Raw genomic sequence first — 19,915 nt, 5'->3', positions numbered from 1 at the left:
CGGTGTTTACAAATATTACATGGTTAAATTCCATAACACCAAGGCACTCTATTCAACGAATTTGAACCAGTAAATATGTAAAAGTTGGAACAACTTGTGCCTTATCTCTCACCGCTGCCACCCTCTGCTTGGTGTGGTGGCTGATGGGAGTAACTAGTTTGTTCGAATAAATATATCATGACCAATCACAGCCATTTCCAAACTGTCTCTACTGCGCAAACACACAGTTTCTTGATTGTTGTTATCACTGTAACACCTTTGTCGAACCATACTTAATGTAAAAACAAAATTGTTAAGGCTTTCGTGACCACTTGTAGACAAACTGCCTATTGGCTTCTGTCTCGGGTTCTTCGGCCGATGTTCATCTAATGATTTTACTGATGTTTCGCCAGCACGAGTGGCTGGCATTGTCAAAGCTTCACCCTCCATTGCCAGTGGTGAACTGGAGCCAAGCTCGCGGCCGCAGACTATATGTACCTGGTGCACCAATGTCCGAGGGCTTCTCCTCCGTCATTTCTAGTGCAGTTCTCCTCTTGCTACCTGCGACGGTTGTTCGCTGCAGTACGGGAAGCCAGGATCTGTTTACTGAAGGCTTTCCTCTTTCCTGTTGAAACTGTTCGCGTGTTTTTGTATTTCTACAGCTTCTCTAAACAAGCGTGTGATAGTGCTTCTCCACAGCCAGAACTTCTGTGTCGGTGAATTTTATTACGTGGTCAGTCTCACTCAGTGAGTGCTCTGCCACGGCCGATTTCTCCACCTGCCCCAACCTGCAATGTCGCTGATGTTCTGATCCTGGTGTTGATTGGTCGTCCAGTCATTCCGACAAACTTTTCCGCATATGCACGGTATACAGTATATTCCCGACATTGCATATGGCCCCTTTTCTCCTTTTTCTGATCTAAGACACTCTTTGATCTTCCTTGTTGGTTTGAAAATCATGTGTTTTGTAGCACTACTTGACACTGTCATTCATTTTACACTGCTCAAAAGTTTTTAGTTTAAACACAGCACAATTTATGTATTTTTTTCATGCTGAGCAAAATGTGTCTCGAGAATTTATTCTTGTTGTCAAGTGCGGTATTTACATATGTATTTTTTGTGATGTTACACAAACAAACAATATCAGTGTCAGTTTGCACGTGCGTGGTTTTACACGTAACTGAGGAAGCACAGTACCTAATAAACTCTAAAGGCAACTACAGTACAAGGGATGCAGAATAACACATTCAACCACCGCATAAAATACTTCTGTATATATTTGACAACAAGAAAAAATTCTCGAAACGTGCCATGCTAAGCATGAAAAAATACATAACTAGTGCAGTATTTCATTCTTTAAATAATGAATGACAGCTGCAGGCTTTAAAAACAATGATTATGACATATGAAATTGAGTCAAATGTTCCTACTTCCCAGACAGTTATCAGTTCCAGTTACATTAGCTGTTTTCATTACATAATAAACCTTTATCTGAATATAAAAAAGTCTCTGACAAGTCTTTTGATGCCTGTTATGTACATATATCATACATAAAGGGCGAAAATGCAGGGAGTATCCCATATCTAACTTTCACAGATTAAAACCTTATTTCCCACATTTTACACCATTTTTTTTAAAGTCCCTTGAAAAGTGTTAATGCAGGGTTACACTGTAGATCTATGATGAAGTTTTTGTGCAATGACAACAAAAAGGAAGTTAAGTGCAAAAGAATGCCATTCTTCTCTGTTATGTGTTTTGATGACTTTTCTCCTACTAGGACCACCATTGGAAATTAGTTTCAAGAATTTTCCAGGACTCAGGAGCTTTTTGAAAGTGAACAAAATTCGACTAGAGCAATGCAAAGAGACTCTCACTATAACCATAGGTGATGAAATATAGGTGTACCACTATGATACCACTTTGACCCCAAAATGAAGGGGCAGTCTGAGAACAGTACTTTCCAGGTGCAGAACCACCCACTAAAGTTTAGAGAAGTTGGAGCTATTGAACAGTCAATGCCGCGCATACGTGACTGAATGTTTGCCTAAAGTCAACACCACATGAGAGCTACAACATCCAAAGCTGAAGAGTGAGAACCTTCTTCTGCATCATAACAATTCCTCAGAACACACGGCTGCCAGAACTAAGGCTTTCTTGGAGAAGGAAGGAGTGAGAGTGTTCCAGCACCCACCCTATTCACCTGGCCTGGATCCGTGTGACTCCTTCCTCTTCTCGAAGCTTAAAGAAAAAAATTCGTGGGCAGCATTTTTCATCCAATAAAGAAGCTGTCACAGTATATACCACTGATCAAGTGACTTCCCTTAAGAAGCTTGGACTGAGACATTTTTGAAGTCGTATACCGGTGCTCATGGAGAGTATTTTGAAAAGTTGTCACATGTATACAGTAAATTAAAAAAAACTGAATTTCTGATAAAAAGCTTTTAGCATAACCCTCAGACATCAGCTAGGCAGCAATTAGCGTACAGCATTCTACAAGGGCATGGTAAGTAACCAACTGTCTACTCACATGAATGTCCATCATCAAAACTGGCAAATTGCAAACTTGACCATCCAGTTGCAAAACATTCTGGACCACAACACAAATGACTTCAACAGCTGCTCCTCTACATGGGCCATTTGAATACTCCTCCTCTGTAAGTTTCTCTGAACAATGTAGGTACGAATTTTATCTCCAGCATATCCTGCACTCTTGCAGTTCCCTTGGCCTAAATCTCCACTAAACAGGTTCCCACTACCTCATCTTACCTTTACCCGTATCTCTTCAGTCATTCGCCATGCCACTCCTTTCCCATCCAAAGAGTATACTACCTTTCTCCCCCCCCCCCCCCCCCCCCCGAGCATTCTTTACCCCTTTCCACTCATTTCCCTTATCTCCACCTCGGTCTCCCCTCCTCTCCCGTCTCCTTATACGCTCTACCATCTCAGCTCCTTTTGTCTTATGGTGTAGCCATTGAGTGGCTTGTTGAAAGATCTGCCCCACGCCATTCTCCAACCCCCCCCCCCACCTTTTGTCTCATGCATCCTTCTTTACTCCTCCCAAATGCCATCAGCACAGATAACAGCTTTCAATAATCGATAATCAATAATCAGTTTTGCCCTGGCCTTGGGAGTGTGAATGTGAATGTATACTTTCACTAGAAAAAGTGTAACAGCTCAAAACTTAGTATGAATACTGTTTTCTGTTACATGTTTCAATGCCCCACACACAGTCCACTACAGGTACGTCATTGCCTTCCCTGTATTTTATGTATTGTTGCATCCAGAAATTCTCAATAATCAAAAGTTTGACAAGTAATTACATTCCTGTAGCAGCACTACACGAGATCGGGTGACCGATGATATATCCGACATGAGAATATTCGCAGCAGAAAGTCATAACAATAATGCCAAACACGCACATACATATGTACTAACTAATCTTTTCAAACCAGTCATTCATAATGCAAGGAGTGTGGGGATGGAACAATGGCAGAGCATTTTCATATTTTGCAGTGAAAAATGTTTCATAAATGGTAACGCAGAAAAATGCACATGAAGGAACAAATAACATTAAAATTCTACAACCCGCTGTGAACCTGTATCCATCGTGTCGCAACTCTCCAGAAACTATATTCTTTCCACACTGTGTCAAAGCAATTCTAAAAAAGTCTTGAAAATATGAAAACTAGACAATAAATATGAGAGTCAAGCATTTTACATGCACCAAAAGAAAAATCGTGGAAGAAAACATTTCTCTGATGAGCTGACTTGTCCAAAGCACTAGACGATTCTTTAACATACAGACCCATAGACGTAAATATATGCACAAAACTTACCACACCTTCTATTAATTTATTTGTAATTTCTACTGTGCGATTAACTCCAAAATATTCATTATGTTTGAAGGAAGTTCCGTCTCATAATAGAATTTGGGATTTCTCAGTACTAGCGCCGCTTTTAACGATAAAAGAAATTCGACAGAGGCATTTTTAACCAAATGTTTCTGTAAAAACAACAAGGAATATCTTTCTAAGATAACTAAATAAGGTGCAAGTCATCATGCCTGAAGCAATAGTGAACTTCCAAATTTCATCATTTTCAAAATGAGCTAAAAAGATTTTCTGTAGTCAATCTCCACATTTGTTGCAATTAAGTGTAATTAATGGAACCAGTAGGTCGGCTGACAGCTCCCAGATACAAAATTTTATTTTATCCACAACAACACACTTGTGACAGCCTGCATCTGTACAGTAATGGTTCTGTTTTATCAAAAAAAATTTACTATTGCCAGTCACATCTCTTATTTGTTCAATTTACCTAACACACTACATATATTGACAAACAATTGCAATTATAAAGTGTTTTTTTTTTGTTTTATCTATACCAGTGTCACTGAAACATGTCACTTCAAGGTCACTCCCCAAGCGCTATAAAGTTGGCAATATAACTGAAAAACAAGTGAGGAATGTGAGGCACTGCGTCTTCTAAACCAGTAACAGGACCTAACAAAAACCGGTTCTGCCGTCGATACTACCCCGTTGCCAGCTTCCATGTAAACATTGTATGTTAGTGCGTGACAGCCTGCCTTCGTGTTGTGTTACCACCTTGACTACAGTTTCTGTTTACTAAACAATGTCAGCAAAACGATGTATTTCACCAAGCAACAATCCTTTGTGCTGTGGCTTTGGAATTACTACGAAGGACACGTGAGTTTTATGAGCAAGAAAAACAATTTGTTTCTGTTCATGGGCATGCGTCGATTCTAGCCGATAAAGTTTTAGAACATACCTCAAACTGTAGGACTCAGTCAAAGAACAGTTACAAGGAAGGCGGGGGGTGGGGGGGGGGGGGGGGGGGGTACTTCAAGACTTTCAAGATACTGAAGTAAACTGTGTGGAAGAAAGCCCCTGTGGAGGGAAAAAAATGACAGGGTGTTTTAAAGTACTCTTGGAAAGAAAAAAAAAAAAGCTGCCTCGTCCTGTTATAGATATTGATTCTTTCCAATCTGATGCAATTCATCGGCACATATACAGATATTATAGAAGGAAAGGATACCCCCCCCCCTCCCCCCAATAGCAAAGTTGCTAATTTCTTTAAAAGAAAGTTAACGTTCCTCAGGGGGGAAAACATCACTTAAGATGGTATTAAAGAGTACGGGCTTCCATTTTTAAACAGTTAGATGGATGAAAACAGTTACTTGAAAAATCTCACGTCGTCGGAGCTTGTACCATTTTCTTACACAAAATCGTAGGAAAGGACATACACTCAGTCATATGGTTAGACGAAATCTGGGCCAATGCTGGAGAACCAGCTGCACAGTGGCCATCAGCCAACAGGAAGAGGATCCAGATTAATTGTGGCCCATACAGGATCTTCAAACAGCTATGTGCCTGAAGGACTTTTAATTTTTCTATCGCGAAAAACCAGTGACTATCATGAGGCTATGGACCACCCATGGTTTCTACAATGGTTTAAGAATCTGTTACTCCAGTTTAGTGATCTGACCGTTTGTGATGGACAATGCACCATAATATTCTGCGATTTTAGATGAAACTCCCAGCACTAGTGACCGTAAAGAAACTACGGTGCAGTGGTTGCAGGTGAGAGACATTGCTGCAGACATGAACACGACAAAGCTGTTGTACTCACTCACAAAAAAACAAAATAAGCCTGTTATGCCGAAACATGTAGATGAAATTGCAAGTGAACAGGGTCACTTGGCAATTAGGCTACCGCATTATCACTGCCATTTTAATCCATCTGAATTGGCTTGGAGTGAAGTCAAGGCATACATTAGAAGTAACAACAAGACTTTCACTATAACAGAAGTGGAAAGACTGCTACGTGGAGGTCTTGCTACTGTAGATGCTACCTGATGGAGGAAGAAAGTAGACCATGTGACTAAACTCATAAGAGAAGCACAGGCTATAGATGCGATTATATATGAAAATGAACAATTAATGTTTTCTCTTAATGACAATGATGATGAAGACTGTTTTGGTGCAGATTCTGATGACAGTAAAGGAGAACTGCATGGAATTGTGCCACTGACATCGTGAAAGTAAATGTATACAGAATTAATTCTTTTTCTCTGCATTCCAGTAGGCTATGCATGTTTTGCTTTATTTTTTTCTATGAGTGTGGACAGCGTGTTCTTCGGTATGCTTAGGTTTACATTATTATACGACATTTTACATGCAGCTATTATGATAACAATTTGGAACGACTTTTCATAGATATTTTCATTAAATTCGTGTGTTGTTATTTCTTGGTTTCATATACTATCAAACGCTTAGTCTTTGTCTTCGTACTCTCTACTGTCAGAAAAAATGTACTTTGTTGTAATTACGTATAAATGTTGATCGTAGCTTACATTTACAAAATGTACTTCAGAGTTGTGGGCGTGTGCAGTGGCAGCTATTGCAACCTTGCAATCGCAGTATAGCCAACTAAATGCGAGCTGTCAAGTAACATGTTTTACCGGCCCGGGTACACATCTTACGACACATGTGACGCTTTAAGCATGTGAGCTGCTTCAACATCATGACTGATGTCAAAAATTAATCGCCAGATACATCTCATGGCATTGAAGATAGCTATGATAAAATATTGGGAAATACTGTGATCCTCTAGGTCATGAGGGTGCAACTGAAATACAATTTACTTACACTGCTACCCAAAAGAGATTTTAAATGCATATGGAAAAAATGTACAACAATATTTTTGTCACAGAGTGATACTTTTTACATCTTCGAAGTCTAGTGGAAAAAAACATTACACTTAATGAGCACTGAAGCATTCTCCAATGTGGCATGTGTGCTTTAACTGACTAATAATGGGTGATGTGATACAATAATATATTCCTGTGTTTCGGAAAAAAAGCTGCTGCAGAAGTGTAAGTTCAATCACATGCGACAGTATGATTATGCCATACAAAAGCTTCAGTCAATTTGAATGTACAAAAAACGGCATTGAGCAGTTATTGACAATGGCAGAAAATGTTAGAATGCAATCACTATCATAAAACTTTATGGACATAATGCCTATACTTCGAAAGGATCAGACTTATGTAATCTACACACACACACACACACACACACCCCTATGGAATACGAAGTGTAAGTAAATTTCAGAAGGGGGAATTCATGCAATTAACTACATGCTTACGTTGGCAATATCTGCCACGCGGGATCGATCATTGGACTTAAAAGGAAAGAATGCCAACCAGGTATGTATATGGAATGGCTTTTTTCTTTAACCACAGGAAAAGTTAATACTAATGACTAACGTGATGATTTCAGAGTGCTAGCTGCTAACAGACAATATAATGCAAATGTAGAGATTTAAAAAAATCTGCTCTCCTAGTGGCGGCAGAAGAGTCGAAGGGGAAGGAAGAGAGGTGAAGGAAAAGGAATGAAGGGTTTAGGGAAAGGGATACAGTTTAGAAGTCACCCGGAACCCGGGGTCATGGGAGACTTACCGGATGGGATGAGAAGGAGAAAAGTTGTTAAGAGAGTAAGCAAAGCACAGTACGAGGGGAAAATACATTGTTTTTGGGGCCAATTCTATGAATGTATAAGAATGTAGTTAACATAGCAATTGGTAGATCTTAGCCTGCAGAATTCATGAAATTTGTGTTTTCAGCACACACACCTCATTGCAGATTTATCATTTCAGACGGTATGATTACAATTGTCTAAATGTAACAAGAAAGTGTAAAAACTCTTATCAACATAAACAGCAAAAAATGTCAATTTTAGACAAATGTAGAATGTGAAAGAAGTGTGTTAGAGGTAATGGGTATAGATTATGAAAGTCCACAAAGTTTTTTCTGTTGTTGTGATTTGCCTTCCTTAACATTTACTGCCACTCTAAATAACTGCTCAGCCCCATTTTTTTTTTTTTTTTTTATATGATGACTAGCGATTAGTCATCAAATACAACACATTAAACAATAGTTCTCAATATGGGCACCACGTAATACTCTTACTACCTGTTTCTGTGCAATGAAAACGAATTTTCTTTCTCATAGATAAGGTTCCCCATAATTTAATATCATGCAGTTCTTACATCACAGCTTGTTTACAAAACGATTAGTTTATCTTAGCAAAATTACTGTTATGTTCCACCCAACAATTCTATTTTGACAAAAGAAATTTCATAAAATTGCTAAGATATTGCGAAAATACATACCTGAGGGGTTAGATGAATGTGTTTGTCAGGATCAAACTTTGTATCATTCTGTACGCCAGCTCCTTCATCCAAATGTGATCTTCCTAATAAACAATGTACATAACGCTCCAGTACATACCACAACATTTCTGTGAAGAATGGGTACCTGAATTTTTGGGGCACCTGCAAAATTACATAGGTTTATATTTCTTATTAAGACAATTGATATTAACCCTTTCGCTGCTACAGATGTACTCTCTCCACTCCATGCAGAGGGCGAGTTTTGTTAGGGCTGCACTGTTCGTCAAATGGTGGTGCCTCTGCTGAGAGATTTTGTGTTCAGCCGATATGAAATACTTATACTTTAGGTGAAAATAATCGATTTTTGCACGTCACACAGTCTGGTATCTTCGTTACTGCACTGCACCACATTAAGTAAAACATTGCACAAAATATTTTGCTGGGATAAACATATATTGCATAAGCTTTGTGTATGGTTGATTTTAGATCATACATTACACTGAATGAAATTTAGACAAGTGATCAAAATTTTATTTAAACTGATAGCAGAATGGTATCTTATTTCACCATCCAGTTATTAGGTTTCATATCTGATGGATGGACACAAGAGACATGCCGATTCACATCCTCGCACATCGCAAATCATATGGTCATATCAATCGAGATATCTCAAATGATTCAAGATATTTAAACGAGCTTTTCTGCAAATGATAGCACACAATAAGGCATCATATATTAGATGATAAAAGTCGAAACTTTTTTATTGCCCAAGATATGGAAGCAATTCGTCTGCAGCAATGAGTCAGCTGTTCAGGACACATACAGATGTTCACAGCATTGTAGGAAAACCCAAGTGGTGGGCATACATTCATCCACAGCACCTGGGAGCAGTATAGCAGGATGTGTATACAAGCTGACAGCAGCGAAAGGGTTAACCACAGGCTAAAGTTCTCTAAAGAATCTGCAACACTCAACAGCTATTAAATAATTTCAATACAGCATCAAAAGGTAACGATTATTATAGAGACCCTTAACCTTTAAATGCAGTCCTTTGCAAAGAAACTACACGTTTAAGAGAAAAGCAAGTCTAGAAACTGTTTAGAATACAAGGAGATGCACTATAAACCTTTGTCAAAACACAGTGTTTAATAACATACAGTAATATTAATTGCTGGAAAGATCTGCAAGCAAATATATTTTATGGATGTACTTTTGCATTCTCTTTAAAAGACTAATTAGAAGAAGATACAGATTATGAACAATCAAAAAGGGACCAGATACGGAAAAACAAGCAAGGAGCAAAAAAGAAAGCAAAAGCGACTGTTCATGAGAAGACTAAGGTGCAAAAGCAAATCATCATTTAAACAACATTTTACATTTTTGCACATCATGTACAATTAAAATGTATTTATGTGTGTTTGATCCAGTAAATCATTTCAGTACATTGTTCATACATACAATATAGGTCAAGCCAGGAGTAATGATTTATAATTAGAGTTGTTATGAAGTGAGACTACATGATCAACACAATCAACACTGTTATGGCACAGCATATGTAGTTATATTTTTGATAAATATTGTGTATGACAGCAAGAAGAAAATATACCAGCTTAATACAAAGATAGTGTTTACATTAAAGAAATTCTGTTTGCACAAGAATGATATTCAAGTGACAATTTTACCTAAAGAATACTCATAAAATACTTTGTTGGACAATTTACTGCAAACAGAGTGATCCACAGTTAGTGGACATTTGTAAGGAGTCTACTAATTTATTTTTTAAGAAAAGGTTGGCTGAATCCAGCCATAGATTTCTTGAAGGCGATGCAAACCACATGCAAAACAATGACCAGATTTGAAAACACAAAAAAAAGAGTGCACTGTAGTTATCAGGCAATTGACAGATAAAGGTACGTGAAATAGCCAATACCATAGCGTCTACATCTACATTTATACTATGCAAGCCACCCAACGGTGTGTGGCGGAGGGCACTTTACGTGCCACTGTCATTACCTCCCTTTCCTGTTCCAATCTCGTATGGTCCGCGGGAAGAAAGACTGCCGGAAAGCCTCCGTGCGCGCTCGAATCTCTCTAATTTTACATTCGTGATCTCCTCGGGAGGTATAAGTAGGGGGAAGCAATATATTTGATACCTCATCCAGAAATGCTCCCTCTCGAAACACGCTCCCTTTCGAAACCTGGACAGCAAGCTACACTGTGATGCAGAACACCTCTCTTGCAGAGTCTGCCACTTGAGTTTGCTAAACATCTCCGTAACACTATCACGCTTACCAAATAGCCCTGTGACGAAATGTGCCGCTCTTCTTTGGATCTTCTCTATCCCCTCTGTCAACCCGACCTTGTACAGATCCCACACGGATGAGCAATACTCAAGTATAGGTCGAACGAGTGTTTTGTAAGCCACTTCCTTTGTTGACGGACATTTTCTAAGGACTCTCCCAATGAATCTCAATATAGCACCCGCCTTGCCAACAATTAATTCTATATGATCATTCCACTTCAAATCGTTCCGTACGCATACTCCCAGATTTTTACAGACGTAACTGCTACCAGTGTTTGTTCTGCTATCATATAATCATACAATAAAGGATCCTTCTTTCTATGTATTCGCAATACATTACATCTGTCTATGTTAAGGGTCAGTTGTCACTCCCTGCACCAAGTGCCTATCCGCTGCAGATCTTCCTGCATTTCGCTGCAATTTTCTAATGCTGCAACTTCTCTGTATACTACAGCATCATTCGCGAAAGTCCGCATGGAACTTCCGACACTATCTACAAGGTCATTTAGGAGAATGACTACACTGTTTTATATTAACTATGAGATAGCTTTGTAGAAATTGTCTGCTGCATTTGTTATACTCTGATCAAAAGCAAATGCAAAAGTTAAGCTTCCACCAAATATTTGACTGTTTTAAAAGGATTCCTAATTGTTTCTTATGCCACTATTACTATAGAGACGTGTGCCAATAGCTATGTAACAGAAATCAGTACGTACGGTGGGAAGCCAGTGGTCCCATACAAAAGAGGCAAAATTCACAACAAAGACTACAGCTTTGCTTTTATAGGATTGTGTGTAAGGAATAAGACAATAAGTGGTGGACATGACTCAAATTTTCTGTACCAACAAGATGAGAAACATCAGAATAGTCCCAGATTGTAAAAGAATAAAAACAATATCATCTTTCATTGAGAAACTGCTCATGTCCACAAAGGCTCTTTTCCAATACAAAGATCTGATGCACAAATTGTTGGTAACACCCAAACACAGTCAGGCTTGGCACGTTCTGGATTCCATCTAGTATCACAACTAAAGAAATTTGAGCTCAGTTGCAATGAGGTAGGAAAGGGAGAGAAGCAAAGAAGGGGAAAGACTATGCAGGTGTGTTGGTGAGATAGAAGGCATGTGCAGTACTGGACTGGGAGCAGGGAAGGGGATAGTCATCTCCCCCCCCCCCCTTCCTCCCACTCCCACAGCGTTATCCCTCTCCCAAACCACCCTGCACCTCTTCTGAACCCCCACTACCCACTCCAGCTAGATTTCTACTCACATCAGACACATATGGGCCTTAGCAGCCAGAGATGTCATTGGCCATGTTTGAGGGAGAGTTTACTATGTCTAAATGAAGGACTTAGTCAAAAGCCTGAATATTTTTTTGCATTTTTTCCATTGTGCCTGCCTGGAACTCAACACGTCCTTTACATGGTGAGTAGCAATCTACCCTGTCCACATTGCCAATTTATAAATAACTACATAGAAAATTAAGTAATTTATTTTCCTTATGGAAACACTGAATGCCAGACAAGAAATTTCCTCCACGACTTCTTACACTGCCTGTTAACTGAAAATATAAGAAGCATCTGTCTGCTGGGTGGTAGTCAACAGTATGCGAATGAGCAATTGTTTCCGGAACAACATTAATTTATGCCACAGAGGAAGCCGATGAACGAAACATAAACATCCACGCATTGGGAAGGAAAGTCACCCAGAATTTTTGGAACAACCTTTTCCTCCGTGCTAAATTTCTCTTTTGTCAAGTGATCAGATCTTTGGCTCTGTAAGTGTGCTGTCAGTTTTGCATTAGAATGTGTATTACAAACTGGAACTTTTTTCCTAACTTTATTTGCTTCCAGAAATGTAAATTGCCTAATTTCTGAAATGCAACATGTATGTTTCTGCAGACTGCACAAAACATGAGCAGAAATAATCCATTTGTCAGCTATGCACAAAAAATTTTCAGTTAAAAGAATTTTAAAACAGCTGATATCCATAACCAAAGATTCTTCAATTCATATTTTGACTTTCCTTTTACATCAGTCCTAGAACTACAAAAAGAGCTACTTAAAACAAAACAGATTCACTCACATGTGTTGTGTCCTCAACTTGAGCAGTTTTTAGTTGTTTTTCAATACCAAACGAGTGAAGAAAATTTCCGCCAAAAACAAGGGAATCTACAGGTGTGTAAACAGCATGTATCCAGCCAGTGGGAATGAAGAAAGTATTTCCTGCAGTAAGGGTGACACGACCACACTTGTCCACAGTATCACCAAAGAAGACGTCTCCCTGTTTTCCAGACAGCACCCACTGCTCATACAGTTGCAGGTTGCGTTCTGTAGGAGGTATCAGCCAAAATATCTGAAACACACACAAAGCAAAATTTATTCTCTTATTCAACAGTAATTCAGGCAGAATTCAATCACATACTGTATTATCGTTCAACATATCAAGTTGGAATAAAGATGGCTAAACAGAAATTGTAGAAGCAACACTGAAAGTTAATTACTTTTATTCCACATATAAACTGAAGCACCAAAGAAACTGGTCTAGGAACGCATATTCAAATACAGAGGTATGTAAACAGGCAGAATACAGCACTGTCATAGACAATGCCTGTAAAGGACAAGTGCCTGGTGCAATTGTTAGATCAGTTATTGCTGCTACAATGGCAGGTTGTCAAGATTTAAGCGAGTCTGAATGTGGTGTTATATTCGGCGCACGAGCAATGGGACACAGCATCTCCAAGTTAGCGATGAAGTGGGGATTTTCCCATATGATCATTTCACGAGTGTACGATAAATATCAGGAATCTGGCAAAACATCAAATCTCTGACATGGCTGTAGTCTGAAAAAGATCCTGCAAGAATGGGACCAACAACAACTGAAGAGAATCGTTCAATGAGACAGAACTGCAACCCTTCCACAAACTGCTGCAAATTTCAATGTTGGGCCATCAACAAGGGTTAGCTTTTGGAGCCGAAGGGTGGAAATTTCAATGTTGGGCCATCAACAAGGGTTAGCTTTTGGAGCCGAAGGGTGGAAATTTCAATGTTGGGCCATCAACAAGGGTTAGCTTTTGGAGCCGAAGGCCCACCCATGTACCCTTGATGACTGCACGACACAAAAGCTTTATGCGTCACCTGCACCTGTCAACGACGACATTAAACTGTTGATGACTGGAAACGTATTGCCTGGTTGGACGAGTCTCATTTCAAATTGTATTGAGCGGATGGATGTGCACGGGTGAGGAGAAAATTTCATGAATCCATGGACCCTGCATGTCAGCAGGGAACTGTTCAAGCTGGTGGAAGCTCTGTAATGGTGTGGGATGTGTACAGTTCGAGCAATATGCGACCCCTGATATTTCTAGAAATGACTCTGACAGATGACACGTCCATTGGGCACTCCAACGGACTTTGCCAATTCCAGCATGACAGTGCAACACCCCACATGTCCAGAATTGCTACTGAGTGAACTTTCTTCCCAGTTTAAACACTTTTGCTGGCCACCAAACTCCCCAGACATGAACATTACTGAGCAGATCTGGGATGCCTTGCAATGTGGTGTTCAGGAGAGATATCCACCTCCTAGTATTCTTAAGGATTTATGGACAGCCCTGCAGGATTCATTGTGTCAATTCCCTCCAGCACTACTTCAGGCATTAGTTGAGCCCATGCCACGTCATGCTGCGGCACTTGTGCGTACTCGCAGGAGCCCTACAAGATATTAGGCAGGAGTACCAATTTGTTTCGCTCTTCAGTGTGGCATCAAGCTGGAATAAAGATGGCTAAATGGAAATTATGAAAGCCACACAAAAATTAGTAGGAAGTCAACAGAGGGTACAATGAAAAAACATTTTAAGATATCAATAAAGTATGCTAGCGCCTCATTTTCTGAATAAAGCTGTAAGAAACAACACAATAACAATGAAAATAACAAATTTCCACCCAGACACGGTATCACAACTTGACATTTACCTGTAGCTTAACAATTTTTATTAGAAAGAAAAATCAAAATGAGCAAATTTAACAATGACATTCCCTTGTTAAGTCCTAACAGGAAGCCCTCTGAAATATTTGTTTGCTGTAAATGGCCAAACAAAATGGATTTTATTTTTGACAATTTACATCGATCAGTGCCACATGAAAGATTATAGGCATTTCCACACATCATGATGAACATTGGGTTAAATTTAGCCAGTAGTGTCAAAATATTTTTATAAGAAAGCAGTCTCAGTAGAACCATGGCTTCTTTGAATATTTAGGGGGACATCAAGTTCATTTGATACTCCGCATTTGAAATGAATATGAAGCATATAAGATAATCACACCAAACTTACTGATAAATAATTTATACCATAGTTTTCAAAATATTTACCTTACTCCCTTTGAGTATATGGTACCAAACAGAAGTTCCACCGAAGTCAACATGGAAGTCTGTGTAGCACCCTTTCACAGACATGAGGCAATACTTCTGCACCTTGGGATACATCATCTCATCAAGCACATTAGTCGATTCTGTTTGAGCCTCTTTAAGATGACGGGGCCAAACGCAATCAACCCAGTCAATTTGACGTACCTGGAAAACAATAGATATATATAGCTTCATATTTGAAATCTCAAACCTGAAGATAAATACAAACATGAAAATAAAAAAAATATTGCTTTAAAATGTGACTTTTGAAAACATACAAGAAAAAGACCACAGAGAGTGACACAAACAGTACACAATATTAAATACTAATTCAACATTTGCTACACGATTTGGAAATACGGAAGCGTCTGATCCCACCCGTCTTCTTTGCCCCATGACGCCACAAACATGGCGGAAACAAAATCAAACACACACAGTTTCCACAAGAAGCCTAATGACACTAACGGGACAAGCGCGGGAAATGGGGTGTTTTGGGTGGGGGGGCAAACTAAATACAAACAAATTTAGACGCCTTGCGTAGCTACAACGTGTAAGTGAAGACAGCCATGCATGAATACCCACCCACCTCCCCAGGGGTCGTAACCCCTACAACCCATAGAAGATAAAGATGCTTCAGTAGCTGATTAGTGTTTTTTGTCTTTTTAAAAAAAGAATCTCACGGGATAGAACGAACAGATCAGAAAGATAAGTATAATAAACTAAAACAGAAATTGGAGGAAACAGATAATTAAAATAAGTAATAAGTGTTTTAAAAAAATCTCACGAGATAGAACGAACAGATCAGAAAAGTAAATAAAATAAGATAAAACAGAACTGGAGACAGCCACACTCAAAGCAAACTCCGCACTGTCATGACGTCACACACGACAACACCCTTACGTCACGGGTCAAAGCCGACGCGTGGGATCGGACACTTCTGTCGACCCCACGATTTACAGTTAACTTTAATTTTATTAGGAAACAAATATATCTAAATCTGAAATTACAGGGTCTGGGATGTTAATACTAACTTCCATAAATCAACAATGACAACATGAAAAATACTTCCAATATCTGTCGCGTATTATTGCTACTAAACATTAGTTGGTTCACATTTGAGCAATGTTAACAAGTATACTGGCTGTAAACCAAGTGTGTGAATTTAATGGTTTATACATTACAATTAACGATGGTTACAGAGCTCACGTTGCATAGTAGTGAATAATACAAAATACAGGATAGTTTGATTGAAAAAGTAACAGCCAGTACAGCAAACCAATATGATACAAGAAATTTTGTCATGGTTGTGGGTCCCATAGCGAGTAAAGTTACTGACGCATTAAATTAATTTTGAATTTTAAAAATTGCAAGGATGTGTAACTGACATTAAAAAGTATACTTACAACAGTAGGAGTCTGAATATAATTTTCTAGTTTGGTGTGGCTGAATTCTAATGAAATTACATTCAGAAGTTTTTCTTTTTTGGGATCATCATAATAGCGCTGCCATTCCTTCATTGTCATCTCTACATTCTTCTGTGTGTTAACGTCCATTACATCTAATATGCGCCTCGATCCTGTGGGGAGCAACACATTTACATTACATTTCTCAAATGGGAGTATTGCAACTGAGCAATACAAATCTTAAAACCACGAACTCAGGCATGTATGGTAAATACTATGTGGAATAAAACAAAGCTGTTAAATGCATAACATTCCTATCCAAACAGTAACTTACTGTCTATGTCTTGAAATGAAAATTCACCTAACACTACAGAAAATAAATGTATTAGTGTGTATTATGAAAAAGAGATACTTGTAAAATTAGAAAATCTTATCACAGACATAAATAAATCAATAGAAAAGCACTTTACATACCAACACACATACGAACATCATTTACGGAGAAATTTGGACTTGGTACCCTTAAACCCAATCCAGCCTTATCTCTGAATAGTAATGGAGTGTTGAAACCATGCCTTTGCAGATAAGCTAAGTTGAAATCTGAAAACATCAACGATCATTATAGCAAAACCACAGTTTTAGTCATGGTGAGAAATTCAATAGCAATCATTCCTTACCTGCTCCCTGCATTTCTTTCACAAAGCATTGCGGAAACCTGTCTGTTTCCATCTTGTCCTCCAGACGAAATGATCGGCGGCCCTCAATTTCCTCATCGCCCAGAGCCCAATCATCTGTGTAGTGCTTTCTTTCTTTCCTATCTCTCTACAAAAGGAAAAGGCTTTCAGACACTACGGGAAACGAAGGGCCAAGAAGCAACAAATAAATATTTAGCAACAGTACAATAAGCTTTCGTTAAGCCCTCAAGCATTCACAGAATTTCAAAACAAATCGCCGGTATATACCATACCAACAAAAGAGACTGCATTGAAAAACTCAACACCTGCCAGCAGATCGTATCAGTTCACGTAAACTTCTGGAATACCATATTTATACTTCCAACTAGCGTTTCAGAAGAGCATACAGTGAGAATCGAGTTATGACATTGCTATTATCAGAAAATGTGCAACAAATATGCAGGTACAAGGCGCATGCCGATAATCAATAACACTCGACCCAACTAGAAATAGAAGAGGCAAATAGTCAAAATCTCTAGCATATATAACACTCTTAAGAATATAGCCCAACCTCAAATGGTGACAGACAACGAAATAGAGCTGAATTAATACAATTAGCGTGTTAGCCACATCCTCAACCCAGCATCTTCCCCCGCGCGTTCCAGTAGCGTCACACAAGGATGCATCCAGCACTGTATCTCGAAAACACAGTAGTTCAGCTGCCATGAAAGCACACCATACACGCAACGGGCAATGGCCATCACAACTCAACTGATACTATTAATTAAGCGATCTACGTACCGGTCTAATAATGTATTCTCGCTGTGGCACAGGGCGCGTACTCTCACACTTCTTAGTTGCAGCCGCCATTTTGATTAACTGTGTATTCTGGGAGACGAGAGTACAGTCGCAGTAAAACAAAACCTGTTTTATGCGCCGCGCTTTTGATTTACTGCACACGTGTTTACACTCTTTAGACATGAAAATACGAATAAAAATGCTGACCGACAGAGACGAAAGCGCTCTTCATTCAGTGCAGAAAAATCATCCAACAATTATTTGATCATTCTCTTTACGATCTCCCCAAATTCGACATTTGTTATGTTTAAGCTGTCAAACTGCGCACTCTTCGTACGTGGAAAACAGAAATAATGTAATAATGCGCGCGGTATTAATGTGAATAAACAATATGTCATATGTCTCGTAACAATTATTATTTTGTTCGCCTTTAACACTGACACTTTGCGAACTATGAGTGATGACAATGTTTTCAAAACATTGGGAGAAGTGTTACACAAACACACAGTTCTAACTGCCATAAAACTAATTTAGCGCTGCCAATTGTTTAATAGCAACTAACAGCAACACTCTGCTTCCAATTATTGCAATGCTTTTCAGTTTTGTTTACATTCCTTACACCTGTAGTCTTAAAACCTGACCCACTTACTATTAGCATATTGGTGACACACAGTGAGATTCTCAAGCAGCCAATGCGGCCACACAAATCAAACTGGCCTTAATAAACATGTAATATGAATCAATATTCCACAGTCTGTCAGCACCTAGCAACAACCTTTAATGTTTACATGGGAGTTCGTGACTTACGCGATTGCCATGATGGCGACTGCAAAAATTATCGGCGTACTTCAAACTTAATATTAACCCCATCCATTGACACGAATGCTAAGAAAAGCAGGAAAAGAGTCTACTTACTAGAGTCCTTGTTAGCACGCGCTTTCCGGATATGTTGTCGTCCATTCCAAGCCCTTCAACAGGCTGCGACTCGTAGTGCGATTTCATCCAGCGCTCGGACAGCTCCGCAGACGCTACCGCTCCCTTCGCCACCATTTGCTCGACTCCCGCAGATTACGCTTATGACGAGTGTCGTCATGTCTACCAACATAAAATTTGCTACGTGACCTGTTGGGAACATTGAGTCCATAGCAAAGTAAGTTGGCAACAGGGTACGTATTGTGGCGCTCGGTGTAACCATTCCTTTAACTACTGCAGAATAACAAATTGTTTGGTGGGAATTTGAATGACGAGTTAGAACGGAAGTTTACACATGCCACAGAAACGAGGCGTTAATATCGGTATGTGATTTACAAGCATTTCATTAGAAACTGGTTTATTAGGCGTTAATATCGGTATGTGATTTACAAGCATTTCATTAGAAACTGGTTTATTTTAAGTGCTTATTGGTCTGGGAAAAAAAATTGTAATCTCTTGTAAATCAGATTACATTTCGCAGTCTGTCGCTTCTTGTCATTTCATGTTGTCAACTTCTTGACATTGTTCTACAATACTGTGTAAACTATTATATTCACTTGTAATATATTCTACGAACCACCGACACTCGCTTCAGCCAATTGCATGTTTTATATTCGACCCGTGAGTACACTCTAGTACCGCAATAGAAGAATGAATCTATCTTAAAAGTTGATCATTGTAGGTTAGGTCAATTTATCACTTCATTTACGTTTGAAACAAATGTTTTGGAGGAATACACTGCCAACATCAGTTGAATTTATTTGAAAATTAACGTATATATTTTTAGAAGTACTATTTTCTGCGGAACCTGTGACACACTTTCGGCGCTATTCAAATCGTAGGATCTACATGACACACTTACTTTTTATGACGTTTTATGATACGGTAAGCTTACCCAGGAGATGGTGGATGCAAAAACTTCCGTGTTAACTAATTTTTAAGTAAGCTCAGCTAATGGTGGAAGAGTAATCTTCCGACACATCTGTTGGAAACAAAATAAAAGTGACTGCTTTTTTTCTATATTTCATTGAATAAGTGTAAGTAAATTGTAAAAGATGAAAGATGCGAATAATTCCATTTCGCATTCGCTGACAAATGTTTCCTTTTTCATAGCATAAAGCGCAGACTGAACTTGTTGGAATAGCATCCCACGTTCGTTTACACTTAACTAATGTACGCCAAATG

The 19,915-nt window shown here is 38.9% G+C and overlaps 1 protein-coding gene across 1 annotated transcript in view; it reads right to left on the bottom strand.

Moving 5' to 3' along the window:
• LOC124712097 (jmjC domain-containing histone demethylation protein 1) overlaps nucleotides 1-18,807 on the bottom strand; it is a 126,208-nt gene extending 107,401 nt beyond the window's left edge. The window contains exons 1-7 of the mRNA XM_047242394.1: nucleotides 18,674-18,807; nucleotides 16,964-17,108; nucleotides 16,761-16,886; nucleotides 16,287-16,459; nucleotides 14,848-15,048; nucleotides 12,559-12,828; nucleotides 8,173-8,334 (exon numbers count right to left, since the gene is read on the bottom strand). Coding sequence (XP_047098350.1) covers nucleotides 8,173-8,334; nucleotides 12,559-12,828; nucleotides 14,848-15,048; nucleotides 16,287-16,459; nucleotides 16,761-16,886; nucleotides 16,964-17,108; nucleotides 18,674-18,760 — 1,164 coding nt within the window. The 5' untranslated portion in view covers nucleotides 18,761-18,807. The remainder of the gene's footprint in view (nucleotides 1-8,172; nucleotides 8,335-12,558; nucleotides 12,829-14,847; nucleotides 15,049-16,286; nucleotides 16,460-16,760; nucleotides 16,887-16,963; nucleotides 17,109-18,673) is intronic.
• Nucleotides 18,808-19,915: the final 1,108 nt, after the last annotated feature.

Source organism: Schistocerca piceifrons, chromosome 8, assembly GCF_021461385.2.
Source record: "Schistocerca piceifrons isolate TAMUIC-IGC-003096 chromosome 8, iqSchPice1.1, whole genome shotgun sequence".
In the NCBI taxonomy this organism is placed as follows: domain Eukaryota; kingdom Metazoa; phylum Arthropoda; class Insecta; order Orthoptera; family Acrididae; genus Schistocerca; species Schistocerca piceifrons.
This window is presented reverse-complemented; position numbering and strand designations above follow the sequence as displayed.